The sequence below is a fragment of the Leptidea sinapis genome, chromosome 13 (genome assembly GCF_905404315.1).
Source record: "Leptidea sinapis chromosome 13, ilLepSina1.1, whole genome shotgun sequence".
NCBI classification, from domain to species: Eukaryota; Metazoa; Arthropoda; class Insecta; order Lepidoptera; family Pieridae; genus Leptidea; species Leptidea sinapis.
In genome coordinates this window covers 7,418,055-7,436,708 of record NC_066277.1, presented here as the reverse complement: position 1 = coordinate 7,436,708, position 18,654 = coordinate 7,418,055, and the positions used below count along the sequence as shown (strand labels likewise).

Below are 18,654 nucleotides of genomic sequence, written 5' to 3'. Positions count from 1 at the left end.
CATGGCCAGTGTATACGGCATCACCAGTGCTATCGTCTGCATAGCAATGAATGTTGGAGGTGTCCAACATATCATTGATATGCAGAAGAAACAGCGTGGGAGACAGCACACAGCCTTGGGGCACTCCAGCATCACGGGCTTCGGGTTCGAGCAATATCCATCGACAACGACCTGTATGCTGCGCCCAGTGAGGAAGCTGGAGGTCCACTTGCACAAGCTCTCGGGAAGCCCAAATGATGGAAGTTTGGAGAGGAGCGCCTTGTGCCATACACGATCAAATGCCTTCGCTATATCCAGGCTAACTGCCAGGCCTTCCCCCTTGCTTTCAATAGCCGCTGCCCATCTATGTGTTAGGTATACCAGAAGATCACCTGCCGACCGACCATGGCGAAACCCGTATTGTCGGTCGTTGATCAACTGGTGACCCTCTAGATATACCAAGAGCTGACGGCTAATTATGCTCTCCATGATTTTGGAGAGCAGGGAGGTAATAGCAATAGGCCTGTAGTTTGCCGGATCCGAACTGTCTCCTTTTTTTTGGAGCGGATGGACAAGGGCTGACTACCATGAGTCAGGAACTACGCCTTTAGAATAAGAGTGAGATGGGCCAGGGTGTCATTCCTCATGTGCAACGGCGGCATGGACGGCTGGCTGAAGTTACCAAGAGCAGCTTTCGACAACGACCAGAACTTGCGTGTTCCGGTCGGGTAACTGGAAAGCTGCTCGCCGATTTTGACGACGTGTTTTGACTTTGCACGGGCGATTTGCCGCTTAAAAAATCTGGAGGCACGGTTGTATTTCCTCTTAAGAACTGTGCAGTTCGGATCCTTTGTGCCCAGCGCCGCAACCCAAGTTCGATACGCCTGTTTTTTGCAGTCGGATGCTGCTTTAACAGACGCATCGAACCAGGGCTGTGATCTGCCACCGATGGGTACTACAGAGTTTGGTATAAAAATATCCATACCCTGTAGTATCACATCGGCTACTTCAACGGCGCAGGCACTAATCAGGCGCACACATCATCCGAAAGGAAACATCCCTGCCCCAAGGGTAGGATGCAAAAAAGGAACGCATCCTATCCCAATCTGCTGACTTGTAGTGCCAAACGCGGTGGGTCACTGGTGGTCTGCGACGTTGGCGTCGGATAGGCACTACACTCCTGACCAGGCAATGGTCGGACGTTCCGAGAGGGGCGTCGACAAAGACCTGGTAACCATCGGGATGTGTAGTCAGCAGAAGATCCAATAAGGACGGCATGTGGCTATCCACATCCGGGAGCCGCGTTGGCGACTCAACCAATTGGGACAGACCATACGCCAATGCAAAATTATGCACAGATCGCCCTGCGTAGTCTGTGGTACGTGATCCAAGCCATTCGGCATTGTGCCCGTTGAAATCACCCAAGACTACGATTTCAGCGGAGGGTATCTGTGCAAGTACGTCGTCAATTGCCGCTTGAACGCAGCCCATGAGATGATCGGTTTCTGCGTTACCACTATGGGACCTGTAGACACACGCATAGATGCGGACGCGGTCCTCTAAATCTACGCGGAGCCAGAGAGTGGACAGGTCCCTACCCTCAAAATTGCCGAGACGGCGACAACAGATATCCTCCCTAACGTACACACATACCCCGGCATGAGGCAAAAAATTGCTCAATGCATGTGCTCAATTTTGTACCCCGGGTACGTTAAATATGACGTATCGCTAGGTCGAGATATCTGCGTCTCAGTAAGGAAACACAAGGCCGGCTGCGCCGTCTCAAGGTAGTGGTGGACGGCGTTTAAATTGGAGTGAATTCCCCTGATATTGCAAAAGTCCACGTTGAGTGTGGAGCGGGGTGCCGTGGTGATACTGCCTCGTTTGTCCTTGGTCATGCGCGGTTCTGTGCCCTCCCCAGAATACGAAGGGCAGCCCGAGCTAGAGTGCCCAGGGAGGGATTCTCCAACTCTGGTAGAGCCGGTACCCTCCTGGGGTAAAATCTTTTTGAGTACCGCTGTCATATTCGGGTGGAGGGGTGGGGGGTGAATGGCCACCGGTCCTCGACACTAACCTATGCGAAACATAGCGGCACTAGGCCGCTACTTCACGCCGGTATTCTGTGCGAGTGTGGTAATTAACCCGGACGAGTCTGGCCCGATTGTGCTGACGTCAAAAGACGGCAGCGTGACTCTCCCACTTCTAAAAAGCCCTTAGTCGCCTCTTACGACACCCATGGGCCTGGGAATCCCCTATTTTTTTTTACGCCCCGGGAAAAGTGCAGGGAAATCAAATCATGCATATGTTATTGTGATGCCCTTCGAAATTTTGAGTTCAATCATTAATCCTGAGCGGAACTACATTGTAATAGGCAGGTAGTATACTTACCATTTAGTTCACATCTGTTTGTTACAGAAAAGAGATTTGATAGAAATATGTATTTGGTAAATCAGCTTATAATCACTAGCATACTTCTATTATTTCATCCGTGTTTATAAGGGTCATTCATTGTTGTTCGAAAAAACTATAGTGGTAGAAACAAGGGTAAAATAACTAAACGCTGCTAATATTACCATGAATAGCTATAATATACTCTCTAAAGAAACTATAAATTGTATGCAGTAAAGTCGCATATTCCTATCAGCTGCCAATGAGCCTTTGGTTGTTTTTGTACGACATAATAATGTTGTACCGATATACACTCACAAAAGAAACAAAACAAAAGTGTTCTTCGTAACCAAACACATGCACTGAAAAAGGGTGGCACGAATAATACAATAAGAAAAAGTAGACAGTGTGTTGTTTTGTCAACGTTGTGTAAGCAAACGATCATTACAGTCTTAAGGCTTCCCAATTAACATACTTTCGAGTCATATTATGCGCGCAGTTATAACACATCTACTCCTCTTAGAGTTCCGTACGACAACCTTATTATTAATACTCCTTTCCATCCGGCCATTTGCCTGTCTGTCAACTAGTTATATATTAACCGCAAAAGGTAGACAGCTGCCGCTATGACGACAAAAATAAAAATGGTAAAAATTATAAATGAGATATTATTTTTTTTATATGGTGTAAAGTGAATATTATAATAATATATTCTGTGGTGATAAGTGCAACTCGCACTTGACCAGTTTGCGTCACGGGAACTACAAGGCAATTTGTTGACTATCCCGACTATATTAACACTAGAAAACTTCAACACTTAGATTGAGGATTGGTCTCCGCTGCGCTCCAACTAGATACTGCACTACCTAAGAACGATAGCTTTTTTATTACGGCAACTTTTAGATGCTTCTGTGCGTGGCATCTTGACACTCAATGGCATCTTTCAAATTTTGTAACATACGCTTCGTGCCGCTTTATTAGTTGCCGCACTTGATCGCGTTGAGACCTATCCTTAATCTAAGCTTCAACAATTGCAAACATCACTCAAAAGCATTCAATATTATAAAAATTACAAAAAGTTTAAATTTTATAACCAACGACTGTAGGAGAGGTTATTGTCACCGAAGGTTTGTTGAAGTTAGTCAGGTTAAATCCATTTAATAAGTAAAACGCGGCGAAAGTTTGCCGCCACTCAAACAAACTTGACTCGTGTAAAACTTTTAACTATTGATTCGGGAAACTGCTTGTCGCTGTTTCAAGCACAATCAAAATTTCGCTTGATTATAATTCTCTGTAAGTTAAATTCGTTTATTCTTATATATATCTACCCGCACCTTTACCTACTTGACTTTGGCAAAAAAAAAAGTCCAGTGGGAGGCTCCTTTGCACAGGATGCTGGCTAGATTATGGGTACCACAACTGCGCCTATTTCAGCCGTGAAGCAGTAATGTGTAAGCATTACTGTGTTTCGGTCTGAAGGGCGCCGTAGCTAGTGAGATTACTGGGCAAATGAGACTTAACAACAACACTTGTCTCAAGGTGCCGCTCAGAGTTTTTGTGGTTTTTCAAGAATCCTGAGCGGCACTGCATTTGATGGGCAGGGCGCATCAATTACCATCAGCTGAACGTCCTGCTCAGCTCGTCCCTTTTTTTTCATTAAAAAAAAAAGAAAAAAAAGTCCTAGATAATAATTGTCCACATTCCACCTTCGCCACAAATTAGGATATCATCCCCACCATCTGGATGTGTGGCGATCCTCCACAGTGTGGTTTTCAAGGAGCTTTCTTCCTCGTACTACTAAGCTGTGGAATGAGCTTCCTTGTGCGGTGTTTCCGGGACGATACGACATGGGTACCTTCAAAAAAAGCGCGTACACCTTCCTTAAAGGCCAGCAACGCTCTTGTTATTCCTCTGGTGTTGCAAGAGAATGTGGGCGGCGGTGATCACTTAACACCAGATGAAAATAAAAAAAAACACTTTTAAAGGATTAAAACGCGTTTAATAATTGTAACCGTATTAACATTAGATTTTTGCGTAAAAGTAACATTTTTATTTTAGTTAACCCGACGTTTCAAGACCTTTCCAGAACTCATTTTGAGGGGGACTGCAGATGAAATGACTCGAAGATAGTATTTATCATAGTTGTCATTATGAAGTTTAGCGCCATTTACTGACTCGGAGGTGTTGCTGAAGACGGATACCAATAGCTAAAATAAAAATGTAACTTTTAATCAAAAATCTAATTTAAAAACAGTTACAATTACAGGCGTTTTAATTCTTTAAAAGTGTTTCATTTAAATGTGTAACACTCGCGTAAATCAAAGAAAATCCTATTAATATTATAAACGCGAGAGTTTGTATGTCTGGATGTATGTTTGTACTTCTTTAACACAAAAACTACTGAATGGATTTTGATGAAACCTTACAATAATATAGCTTACACACCAGCATAACACATAGGCTATTATTTATAAAACTATCCCGTGAATTATACTTTATATGGCAAAACAACGTTTGCCGGGTCAGCTAGTACTAGAAAATTGTCACCAAAGCAATGTCATTTCCGTAGATGATAATGATGACTTTGGCGGGTAACTGAATGGCGCACGTGCGATATTTCAATCAAATCTGTTAAACTGTGAATTGGATACTCTGCTTTGGTTGTTATTTCGGCTTGTGATTTATAAGAAGAAGCTTGGAAAACACAGAAAGATAAAAAAGTGGATAGGTTTTGCGAAAGCAGTGCAGTGCTTTAGTTAAACTTTATACAACCAATGAAGTTCAGAAGTTGCTGATTAAAAAAATACTACCAATTATAAGCTTGAGACTAAATTTTTATACTCCTTATCCAGAAAATTATGGATATCACTGAAAACTTAAGAAAAACCCCTGAATGACTGCAAAAGATGTTCAAGTGTTGTAATAACTAAATGGTTTGTATATTTACTATATATCATTGACTGCTAATGTTTGATTTAATATTTTGGGTGGTTGGTTAAAATAAAATACTAAGGTTGACATTTTTAATGACCAACGTATGGAATTCGTCATTGTAGATCGTCTGGCAATCTTCTAGTATATCCAAGACAAATATGAGTGGTGTGATTAGCGTGATAGATTCCATCATTTTGCTAGAACTGAGCAAAATATTAAGTACAAAGTCAAAGTATAACCACATAACATTATATACTTCATAATTATTATCAGAGCTCGTGCAGTTATTAGCGCAAACTCCAGAGTCAGATGTAAGTACACTCAGACAAGTTGTAGAAAAGTTTTTAACTATGAGTTCTAGATTATAGAGCTAACGGAGCGCTGCGGACTGTTTTGGAGCACAATGAAAATTTTGCTTAATAACTTGTACTGCAAACTTCGTTTTGGCTTGACGTAATGTATATGTTTTGTTTAACGCAGATTACTATGTATTGCAGTTTCAAAGTTACTTCACGGGAACAGAAATAAAGAATAGAATGTACTAGAAACAAAATAAGGTCAGTAGAAAAATTTCAGGAGATATTCCTGATAGTAGATCCAAAAGGGCTCTGCCTGTACCAGGCTGGCAAACTTTTTTTGACACTTTTTAGGGAAGAGTAGGATAAGCGAGCATACCGGTCACCTGATGATATATGATCACCGAAACCCATACTCTCTTGTACCAACAGAGGAATCGCAAGAGCGTTGCCGACGTTATAAAGCGTTTTACTTTGGTTTTACGTGGAAAAAAGTGGACTGTAACTACTCTGTAGAAGACCGCGATATATCCAGTAGATAAGTATGATATTCATATTGAAAAAAAAAAACGAAATTTAATGAGACTTAGTCTGAGTTGCAGCGTACACCTTAATCAAGGTTTAAAGAGCCCAAAGATGTATAGTCTAACCCAGAATGATGAAAAATATCAACTCGATATCAAAGAAATGGAGTAATTTAAAGCCCCCCAAACCCGTTGATATAAGTAATTTATCTCTTATATGCACCTTTATGGAGACATTGATAGTTGATCACTTGCTAAGGCGCTTTCTAATATACAAGTCTTAGTCGTAGTAAAAAGGCATAAAAAAGGCATTTGTTTTCTCAAAATTGTTTCCTTTAGAATTATTTTTAATGTCATTTGTAACACTACCACCGCTTCGAAAACAAATGGCGCTCTGAGAGAAAAGAAGCGGCGCAAGAAACTCGCCCAGTATAGCTATAAAATAATCATAATCTAGTCCCACGCTGTCCAATTACTTAGGTTGTGGAGCAGTAGGGAACCTCGTTTCCGCCTTGCAAATTCTTATTATAAAAATAACCCTTCAATTATGTTATATACACGTATATATTGAATTAATGCCCCAGATCTGAGAAGAACGGATGCAAAAACTAAGCGGGCCATAAGACAAAAAATAATATTACATTAAATGTGGATTTGGCCAACAAAAAGTAATTACTTGAAATTGAATTATACAGAAGGAGTTAAAAAGTTATCATCATCTGATTAAAGTATATTATAATTATATCTACAATTATAACACAGTTAACTTGATCCTGCAGATAAACTGTCCTGACAGTTTTCCGAGCTTATGTTAGCTTAGGATTCTGCCTGAAAATGATTAATATTGTAAATAAATAAATAAATAATAACAGTTTAATGTAACCGCCTAAACGATATAACATGAAATGAGTTCCAATTCGTATTGCAAGGAAAAAGGTATTTTGATTGTAACCGCAAATATTTTTCTCCTGAAACAGCCTGTTGACGAACGCCCCATTCTTTAAGTGTATAACCGTCCCGTTTTCAAAGTCATTCATAATATTTTCGTAACCTAATGGTGGTCTAACACACGAAAATCTTTTTTAACAAATCTTTTAGTTTTCAGGTTTACAAACCTACTCACCTACTAACTTAAACATTGAATTTAAAAAAAATCTAAAGTCATAACATCTAAAATTAACATTAGGTAGTCAATATCGTAATTATAACATAAAACATAACTACATTCTATTGTAGAATTATTGGCTGACTTAACAATGTATTTTCTCATGTAACAAGCTTCATGACACGCTCAGAACTATAAACTTTTAATATTGTTTCAGTTCAATACTCGGTTCGTCGTAAATTTATCAAGAATCAAAACAATAAAATACATTCTATTTTATAGTGGTTTTATCGTGTTACCGAGTGTTGCATTTGTAGGAATAGATCTGTCTGCATCACAGAACACAGAAAAATAGTTATAGGCATTTTTCTGTGTTCTACGGTCTGCATGGTGCGGTACATTGTATCCTGTACCCACCAGCTTTATACATATAGTATATTATATATACTCCGTATTACATTTTAAATTCCCGCTAAGAAAATTGAAAATTTTCGAATGTATGTGTGTATGTCTATATGTATGGATGTATGTATACCTGTTATAACTTTTGAACGGTTCGACCAATTTCATCATGGTTCACGCCATTCGAAAGGGCTTGACCAAACCTAGATTTTGAATACAATTTGGACAGATTCGGACCGGTAGATTTTAAGAAATTAAGAACAAACTCAATTTATTTTATATGTGTTTTTTTTTGTAGTAACTTTTGCTTTACCAATCGATTCTTTAATTTAAAAAAAAATTCATGCCTTGTACTCTACATTTGACAGACCACCATTTCTCAATATTTATTAATTTATTGCACCAATAAAGTATACACTAACACATTTAAAATAATATTGACAAAAATACAAGCTGAGTGGTACTTCAATTAAAGGCGCAAATAACATTCATAATTAAGATGCAAAATGCGAACAATAAAATGAAAAAAATTTATTCCTCTGGTGTTACAAAACTGCCTATAGAAAAGTCCTTATAATTGATGTAAGGAGTAAAATTATGAAAGAAACTGATATACGCTTCTCGATCTAAGAAGTAATTTTTTTTAAAGTACCGATATACAATTTTGTACTTGACCTTCTTTTTTTACCAGAACTAAGTTTACGAAACCTTGTGTGTCTTATATTAAAAAATTTAGAGGTCTATTTTATCCCTTATTTGTGAAACTTCTAACAATTTATTCAAAATGGGAGCTTCTAGCCCCAGCAGCTTCTTCTCTGCATCAGCCAGTCAGACAGCATATAGTAACGTTTAGATTTTGTATAGGTATCTAATAAAATATATTTCAAATAATGTGGGTAGTTTATGATAATAGCGAGGAGATTGAAATTTTTTTTAAATAATGTATGTAAAATCAAAAAATTCAACAATGATATTTGACAATATTTTTAAATAAACAGAAAACATGTTTAATATTACAGAGTAGGGAAATATGCTTCGCAAATTCTAAGCGTAGATTATGGAACACTAAGCAAATCAATAACCTAATGCATTAATAAAAATTATAAAAGCATTTTCACTGCCTTACTTGAAATGTTCAATTTATAAGCCTGTTGAGATGAAAATGCTGAGATAAAGTCGAATCCTAATCAAAGGCGTCTTCGGGAATCATTTATTTCAAACGTCTCATTACTAATAGATTTTCCTTTAATGTTATTTTAACTCTTAAGTTCCAACATAATATATATTATTTGATAATTGATAAATGTTACCTCACTTACCAGAGACAATTCTGGAAAATGGACGAAAAAAGTGACGGAGTGGTACCCCAGAAACGGAAAAAGAAAAAGAGGCAGGCAATCTAAAAGATGGGAGGACGACACCCGAAACATGGTCGGAAGCATGTGGACTCGTCTAGCCAGAGATAGAAAGATTTGGAAAAATTTAGAGGAGGCCTATGTATATATATGAGGGACACGCAGCAATAAAAGATTTTTAATATCGCCAGTTTTTTTTTACGAGACGAGCAGAACGTTCAACTGATGGTAATTGATACACCCTGCCCAATGCAGTGCCGCTCAGGATTCATGAAAAACCCAAAACACTCCGAGCAGCACTACAATGCGCTCGTCACTTTGAGACATAAGATGTTAAGTTGCATTTTCCCAGTAATTTCACTAGCTACGGCGCCCTTCAGACCGAAACACAGTAATAACACATGACTGCTTCTCGGCAGAAAAAGGCGCCAATTGCAGAAAGCATCCTTAAAGTTAATGTTTCTTTCAATATAATACCGTCACATTCTTTTTCATTTTGATAGTCAAAGATAATGTGACATAACGAAACATTAACTTTAAATATGTTTTCAGCAACTGACGTTTACTCGGTTAAACGTGAACTTAAGATTTCTTGAAAGAGCGACATCTCAAGTCAATTTTCTGATAAGCAAATATTGGGGTTGAGCAGAAGAGAACTGTAAAGAAGGTACTGTAGATGAAGCCATAACCTGCGAGTTGAACAAGACATCAAGATTTATGAACGTTACGTCACTCGAACGGTTGGCTCAGTGAAAGAGCGCTCGCACGGAACGCCAAAGGTCGCGGATTTGAGTCTCACATCGTTCATAATATATTTTATTTTCAAATTTAATTTGTGTTTAGATTTCTTTATATTGTTGTCTAACTTATCATAAAAAAAATCCAGACAAACTCGTTTTGAACTGTTCACTGTTTAGCCGCTACACCTAAACGTTAGCGTTTGAGCAAGACAACCAAAAGTTTAATATTTCTGTATAAACAGAGACTTCTGTAGTCCAAATTAAGACAAATTAGTTGCTAAGAAACTCCCGAAAATCTTATCTTAGCAATTACAACAATTACCTAATCTTAAATCCGTCGTAAATGATCCACGCTAATATAAACTTTATATAATAAAACTCGCGCCGTATTAGAGCGAACTTCTAACTTTCCTTTAACTTTAAATTGCCCCTTGTAAATCCTTATTCTGCGAAGGTTTAATACAGCTTGTTACTATTGATTTTTCATTAATACTAAAGCAGCTTTAATTGTGTTTACTGTTTTCGTTGGAATTTGGTTTACTGTATATTCAACGGCAAAATTAAATTCTTCTCTGATTTTAAGTAAAAGACATGTAATTTTCTTCGAGCGGTCAGTTTCTGTTGGCATTTTACTATCCTTCGATTTTCTTCTAAATTTGCTCGTTTACATAGTCATATCATAGTAATCTTGCGAAATCAGTCACAATTTCATTAGTTTTATTTTTACTGCGCTTAGCCCAAATTCGGTTTTTATCAAAAAAGTAGTCAATTCACCCCTTACGGGAGCTGTATAAGTGAAAAAGTTCTTTCAAAATCGGCGCAGCCGCTGTGCAATTCAGCCGGATAAAACAGACATCAGATCAAGTGACAAAAGTCCAGTTTTTGGTGTAAATATTGTTAATCATTTGATCCAAGCGAAAATTTCACTTATATTTACATAATATTAGATTTGCAAATTAATGGTATTGTTAGAGCGCTTTCGCACTACGTCCGATCCGAATCCGATCCGTATCCGTAAAAACACGGTCCGAAGTAGTCGTAGAACTATTTCTATGGTAGTTTACGCCATCCGGCTTCCGTCATCCGATTTCTTTCCGTATACCCTTAGAAATAGTTCTACGACTATACCGGACCGTTTTTCACGGGTACGGATCGGATTCGGATTGGCCGTAGTGCGAAAGCGCTCTTCTTATTATAAATTGGCGTTAAAATTTTGAATTACATAAAGATTTGTTCACGATATTTGAAGTACGTGTCGTACATAAGTAAGAAGTACATCCCTTACCTCGTTATCTTTGTCTGCATCTTTGATGTGCTGTGCGATGAATCTCACACTTTGCAGTGCGGCAGCCACTTCCGGTGACAAGTGACGGGGAAGCATGTTCTCTGATTCTGTCACTGTTCCAAAAAATACATAGCTGTATTACCTGTATATTGTGTGATCAAGACCTAAGAATTACTGTATAATTGCCGACCATAATCAGCGATACATCATCCTATTTTTAGTGTTCCATTCATCTAAAAGATAAATTAAAAATTTAAAAATATTATTATGAAGTCTAAAATAAAGCCGGTGGTTTATTGAGCCCGTTTTTCTCTGGTCTTAGGCATATTTTTTCGAATGAATGATATAATCTAACATTCAAAACTTAAAACAAAAACAAACCACACAGAAAAAAATTAATAAGGTTAGATGAAAATATTCTTAGAAGATAAAAATGTACATAATATTGATTTAATTTTGTGTAATTTTAGTTTCTAATCTAAAAGTAAATGATGACTGAAGTGAATAAACTAAATATTTGAAAAATGGAAATCTTAAAAACTATTATTCTGTAATGAATGGATCTTTACTTCAGCCTAGCGAAACTCTAAGAAAAAAGCGATTCACTCAATTGTATGAAATGTGCAGTCATTGATAAATTGGTAGTTGACAGCTATAATGTTGTAAAAAACCGGAGATCCACTACGTTTTAAGCAACTGTTCGCTTTCAAACTTGCCTGGATTATATATATTATATACTTCGCCACTAATCGCCATACTGTAATTACTACTATTTCAAATGTATATCAAATAACAGAAAGTTTCATACTAAACTAAATTTCAATTTTTACTTAGGCAGTCCCACCTCTTATTATGTAGTATTTACATCCTCTTTGCTTGACTTAAAATTTATTAAATTTATATAAAGACTTATAAAATTTAAAGTCATCGCACCACACAGACTAAAATGTTATTACATTGTTTGAATAACGACCCAGAAACTGGAATACTATTGACATCATCTGAGTCTATGGGGTTCTCCCACAGCGCAGTTTTTAAAGAATCTTCTTCCATGTAGAACCGTATTTGTGAATAGAAATCTTTACACGATGATTCTAGTACGATACGAATAGGTTTCTTTAGGTTTCCTTAATGCTTGACATGGGATAGCTACGACTTCATATCCACTGATTGATCACCCATTTTATATATTTAGTATACACATCTTCTCTTCTCAGTCGTTTTCCTCACTGCTGAGGATCGTGACTCCTTCTGATCTTGTCCACTAACTGTCGCCATTGGTTGCGTTCCCATGCCTGATGTATTGGCACCTCCAGTTCTTTGGAAATTTGGTCAGACCACCGTATGGGACTCCGGCGTCTCAGTCTCTTTCCTTCTACCTTCCGTGTCACTATAAGACGCTTCAATTTATTGGCATTTCTGCGAGCAATGTGGCCAAAGTATCGCACTATTCCTTGCAGGCAGATTGTGGACAAGCGCTGAGTTTTCTCTATTTTCAGCTCCTTCAGTACAGAAACGTTTGCGCGGTATGCTGTCCAAGGTATTCTCAGCATCCTGCGCCAGCACCACATTTCGAAGACGTCGATTTTCTGCCTAAGGGCGGCCTTTATTCTCCACGTTTCCACACCATAGAGCGATGGGAAAGACAAGTGTGCGAACAAGTTGCATCTTTGTTCGATTTATTATATTTCGGTCTTTCCACACCTTACTCAGTTCGGTAATTGCTATCCTGGCCATTCCTATACGTCTCCGTATGTTCACGGTTCACGGCTGCCCTTGTTGGTTATGGTAGATCCAAGGTACTGGTATACACATAGACGCATCCATGTGTTAAAGATAGAGCTCAACTAGAATCGAAAATATATTTAAGAAGTTTTCCCTTGTATAACTTTCTGAATATTTAAAATATGAAAAGTTACAATGTCACTGTTTCATATTGCAAGGAACATTGAGTTCAGTAATATCTTGAAGCTAAGATTGTTAGTTTTATAGTTAGAAATTATTGTCTAAGTTTTCTGGTCACTTTTCTTTGTATATATTTGTCGTTTTCCTTTTTATGATTATATAGAAATCTTGGTTATTTGCTTGGAAATATACTTGGATATAAAATCACGCGTAAGTTATCGAAACTTTATAAACTATCTTACAAGTAACAGGAAAGTTATTGCTGCAAATAGGATTTCGAAACATAATTTCAAATGTTTAGTGAAGTTTGTCAGTTCAGTAATAAGCGAATTTAGTATAGTTTATTTAGAAAATATCAAATGTAAATTATATATTACTTTTCGTACAAATGTTGATTGATGCATCATCAATGTTTTATATCGGTGGGACAAATCATATATACTAGCGGCTATACTCTTTTTTGTCTATACTTACTGTCATAACGTCTATTGTTGCTGTTATCGATTTTGATAAAGAAGTTGTAAACCGTAAGCTACGCTTGGCATAAAAAGGTATAAAAGGCATTATGATAACTAAAAAATTAATGCTCACAAAGCAAGCCAAGCCCACAAATGAATTTAGATTCATTTGTCATAAAAGTCATAAACCAAAAGAATACATTATATTCATGTTACATTCATAATATTATACAATCTTAATATGAAGAATTTATTAGTTGAACCAGGAGCATCTATTTTCGATAAACATCAAGATTTGATTATCAATTAATTTGGTAATCATTATTTGAGTAGGAAAATTTGAATTACTAATTATTCAGTTAAAGAAACTGACTTAAAAAACTAATTATCGAAATCAGCATCAAAGTTATTTATTGTTAACCAGGGGAGGCTCCTTTGCACAGGATACCGGCTAGATTATGGGCACCACAACGGCTCCTATTTCTGACATGAAGCAGTAATGTGTGAATATTACTGTGTTTCGGTCTGAAGGGCGCCGTAGCTAGTGAAACTACTGGACAAATGAGACTTTACATATCATGCCTCAAGGTGACGAGCGCTATTGTAGTGCCGCTCAGAATATTTGGGCTTTTCTAGAATCCTGAGCGGCACTGCATTGTAATGGGCAGGGCGCATCAATTAATTTATATTATTCTGCTCATCTCCCGTATTATCATAAAAAAATTATAGTTTTATATAGTTTAGTATACATACCGGAAGGCCTCTGAGCACCAGCCCCAAGCATGTCGTCTTCAGGTCCTGGTGACTTGCAATAATCACCATCATCGCCCTTACCGGTGGAGAACCCATCCGTCAGACTATCACGACTGAAATTTCATTTGTGTCAGCACTCAGAAGGTTAAATAATAAACTTATACTAGCTTTTACCCGCGACATCGTCCGCGTGGGATAGTTACTATGGGCAGCATTTTTATTTTTGTTCATATACTGCTCTTTACGCTGCCGGCGCGGCGCTCTACGATACAGCGGATCTTGGATATTCCTTGTCGTTGTCGACAGTCTCTTTAATACTATTTCCCTGCGAATTTTAATCTCCTATTTCATCCCCACGTAGGTCTAAGTTTCAAAAATTCAAAAATGTTTGTAAATTTCTTCTTATCTACTGCCTAAATACAAAGTTTCGATGTTTTATCTCCAAAAATGACGTATTTCCAAGCAGACTTTCATACCTTATTTCAACACGTTCATGCCTTTTTACACGCTTTTTATTAGCTTCACCTGTATGTTTGTATCTTTGTAACCGACTACTTTGGGCGCGATTTTGACCCACTTTAAACGGCTAGATTTCGTTCAAACTTTGTAAATTTATTGAGGACCGATGACATTACACTAATTTGATAAAATTATTAAATTTTTCAAATTGCACAAATATGATTTTTGTTAATTTATATAATTTTTAAATAAATAAATTACTAATAAGCGCCATCTAGTAATTTATTGTAAACTACAAAGGAAAAGCGCGACATGTTAAGACAGTTCCACTAAGTTAAAGTATCTAATTCGTTGAGAAGCGAATAGATGGCGGTGAATTTATATTTCCATTATAAATTATTAATGCGTGATTTAACTGAGCTAATTATTATAAGAGCTAGTTCGGGGATCTCGGGCTAGCTGAATTAAGTGATCTTTCAATATAACAAAAATATTTTTATTCGCAAATATTAAAATCCCTTCGCTCAATCTAAAAAAATTAACTAAAAAATAGAAAATAAATTTAAATTGAAAATAGTGTAAAAAAATATTATATATTTCATTATAAAAAAAGCGTGGGATGTAGAAGAATTATTATTTTAATAATATCTTAAAAAGCACCCCACGCTTTTTTTATAATGATATATATATTTTTTACACTATTTTCAATGTAAATTTTTTCATAAAGAATGTTATCTTACTTTCTTTCCCAAGGTCCAGTCTATTTTTATACCAAAATCGACCGCAGTTATACATCCCTTAATTCAACCCCACACAGGTCGAAATTTTAAAAACGTTAGACTGAATGTTGAACTTCGATAATGACGAACTTCCATACAAACTTTCATCCCCTATTTCAACCCCTCCATTTATTTTTTCGCAACAAAAGGTAGCCTACGTCCTTTTCAAAGCTCAATACTTTCTTTGTTACGGATTATTGATCATTCTTGCTAGCGAAATTGTGTAATAATCATCCCTATTAATTGAGCGAAGCTGAGCGGAGCTCCCACCGAGTGACTCCAATTGATTTCTGTGTTAAATTGTTACTCGGCCATTTCTGGACCAATTTAAAAAAAAATTTACTTCATTTTCTTTCAAAATTTTCTAGGTTATTCTTGATAGAATTTTGAAGTTTGACTTGATTCAATTATTATAATTAAAAACAAACATGATTTACAAATTATTCTAAATTAGCATGCGCTATTTATATTTACATATTAAAAAAAAATCGTAACACTGCTATCAATCGAGAGTGATTCGACTGCCAGGTTCACAGTTATTGAATTTGCAAATCAGCACAAGTTTCTCAGGTGACCAAATAAGGCGCTAAATCCTCATGTTTAAATATGGCGCCAAATACCTAAAGATTCTTTTTATTGTTTTTGTTTGGGTTAATTTTGTTTTGTTTGTGTACACAGACTTAGTTTACCTCGCTTCGCTCAAATACACGCCCCAGCGAATCGGTACGACGAGCGATTGCGGCATCCTAGTTAAATTTTAATTCAATTTAATAACCTAACGTATAGATGAGAGTAGTGCTTATTTCATTAACGGCTCTATTTATTGACCAACAGCTTAACATACAAACAAAATAATGTGTGGTGGAATTGTGTATCTTATATTTTTTTACACAAAAGTCCGCGATGGCAAATTTCTATATATCAAGAATAATATACTAAATTCATCTTAATTCTTTAAAAATTGGAAATTATAAGGCAGTTATGTAATCTTATCTTTTTATTATTACATTCATTTCAAATGGCTTTAGCCTACATTATTCCCGAGTACTTAGATACATAATTTTTTTTATATTAACGGAACAGCGTCTGTCGGGTCAGCTAGTTTAAACTAGAAATTGCCGCAACTGTTACTCAAAGTCTAGTTAGCAAAATTTGAGCCAACAAAGTTCCTGTAACAAAATAAAAGCAACATCAAAAATATATCACTTTTTGAATAAAGTAAAACAAAAGTTTTCATATCGAGTGAAAACTGATGCCTCGCCAGATTATATGAACATTAGAGGCGAGTGTGGAGACACGTGCGAGCTTGATAAATGCAAGAACACGCAGAATATTTGCGATATTGAGAATTTATAATACATTCGCATTTGGTTAATATGAAAATATGATTTATAGCGAGATATATAGGAAACGATACTGGGTGTTTGTGAAAGTAAATTTAAATTTACCTTGCATCTCATGGTCCTCAGGTAATTCATGCATTTTAAAAAAGGGTTCTCTTGACGTGCAGAACAGCGCAAACACTCTATTAAATCAAACATCCTATCTCGGAATGAATCAATTCAACACAACAACAAACTCCCACAATAATACGCTAGATTTAGTTTTTGCAAATTTTTCCTTGAACGTAAATAAATCAGATAGTCCCTTATTAAAAGAAGACAAGTATCATCCCTGTTTAGTGATAAATGCTGTAGACATATTAATTCCCTCTATGAAAAATGCAGTACGCAAAATTATATTATTTAAAAAAGGTAACTACAATGCAATTACCGAATTTCTATCATCAACTGACTGGCCATCACTGCTTATTACCTGTAGTGTAGAGGATGCCGTTAACAACTTCTACACAGTAGTCAACAATGCCATACAACAATTTGTACCCCACGTAACTCTCTCTCCTACGAATAAATATCCCGTTTGGTATAGTCGTGAATTAATAAAACTCATTAAAGAAAAAGCTAAAGCACATTTTTACTGGAAAAAATATAACAATAAACTAGAATATGAAACGTTTTCCTATTTAAGAGCCAAAGTTAAATCGCTGCAACGTAGCAACTATAAATCATTTATAACAACATCAGAAAATAATATAAAGACATGCCCCAAAAGTCTCTGGTCTTACGTTAAATCCAGAAGAAAAAATAACAGTAACTACCCTAAGCTGATGTTCGATGGACATGATGAACTTTACTCGGAAAAGGAAATATGCTCCGCATTTAACAATTTTTTCTCTAGAAATTTTAATAATTCATCTAACGATCAATCAGTGCCTGGAAATATTGTTGCTCACGATCCACTACACACTATTCATACGAATGAAAATTTTATAATGAAACTACTCAAAAACATTGATACTAATAAAGGAGCAGGTAGTGATGGAATACCAGCGTTGTTTTACGCCAAGTGTGCGAAGTGTATTGCGCAGCCTATTTCATGTCTGTTCAACCGATGTTTTCGTGAGGGTTACTTCCCGAAAATTTGGAAAACGGCCCATATAGTACCTATTCACAAAAAGGGCACGAAGACATCCATTGAGAACTATAGCCCGATCTCAACACTTAATACACTTAGTAAACTGATGGAAAAAATAGCTCATCAATATTTTTATCGAACGTTGTATTGCAATATACCTGCACAACAACATGGATTTATAAAAGGTCGATCCACTAACACTAACCTAGCCATCTTCACTAACGACATATTGAAGCGTATGGATGGTGGCTCGCAGGTAGACGTGATCTACACGGACTTTGAGCAAGCCTTCGACCGAGTAGACCACACCATCCTGCTACGAAAGTTACAGGAGCTAGGTATTTGCGGTGATCTCTTGAGATGGACCGAATCTTACCTGTGCAATCGCTGCCAGGCAGTAGTAGTAGGTGGGTATCGTTCAGACTACACAGACAACCCTTCCGGCGTACCACAAGGCTCGGCGCTCTCACCTTTGTTATATGCCGCATACTTGTATGATGTAGGAAAATGCTTTCAATACGCAAAATTTCTTATGTACGCAGACGACACAAAAATCTATTTACGTATTAATAATCCAACTGACTGTCTTAAACTCTAAACTGCCCTAAATAATTTGAACAATTACTATAAGACTAATAAAATAAAAATTAATGTAAGCAAATGCAAGTTTATTACTTACACCAGAAAGAAAAACACCATCAACTCCAATTATAATATAGATAGCATGATCATTCAGCAATCTAACCTAATCCATGACCTAGGAGTTTTAATGGACACTAAAATGACATTCAATGAACACCTATCAGAAATAGTCACC

General features: G+C 36.6%; 1 protein-coding gene across 2 annotated transcripts in view; it reads right to left on the bottom strand.

The window, feature by feature from the left end:
- LOC126967546 (acetylcholine receptor subunit beta-like 2) overlaps positions 1 to 18,654 on the bottom strand; it is a 102,442-nt gene that overhangs the window by 33,508 nt on the left and 50,280 nt on the right. For both annotated transcript variants that reach the window (XM_050812069.1, XM_050812067.1), the window contains 2 exons: positions 14,125 to 14,237; positions 11,009 to 11,121 (listed from right to left, as the gene is read on the bottom strand). In XM_050812069.1, coding sequence (XP_050668026.1) covers positions 11,009 to 11,121; positions 14,125 to 14,237 — 226 coding nt within the window. The remainder of the gene's footprint in view (positions 1 to 11,008; positions 11,122 to 14,124; positions 14,238 to 18,654) is intronic.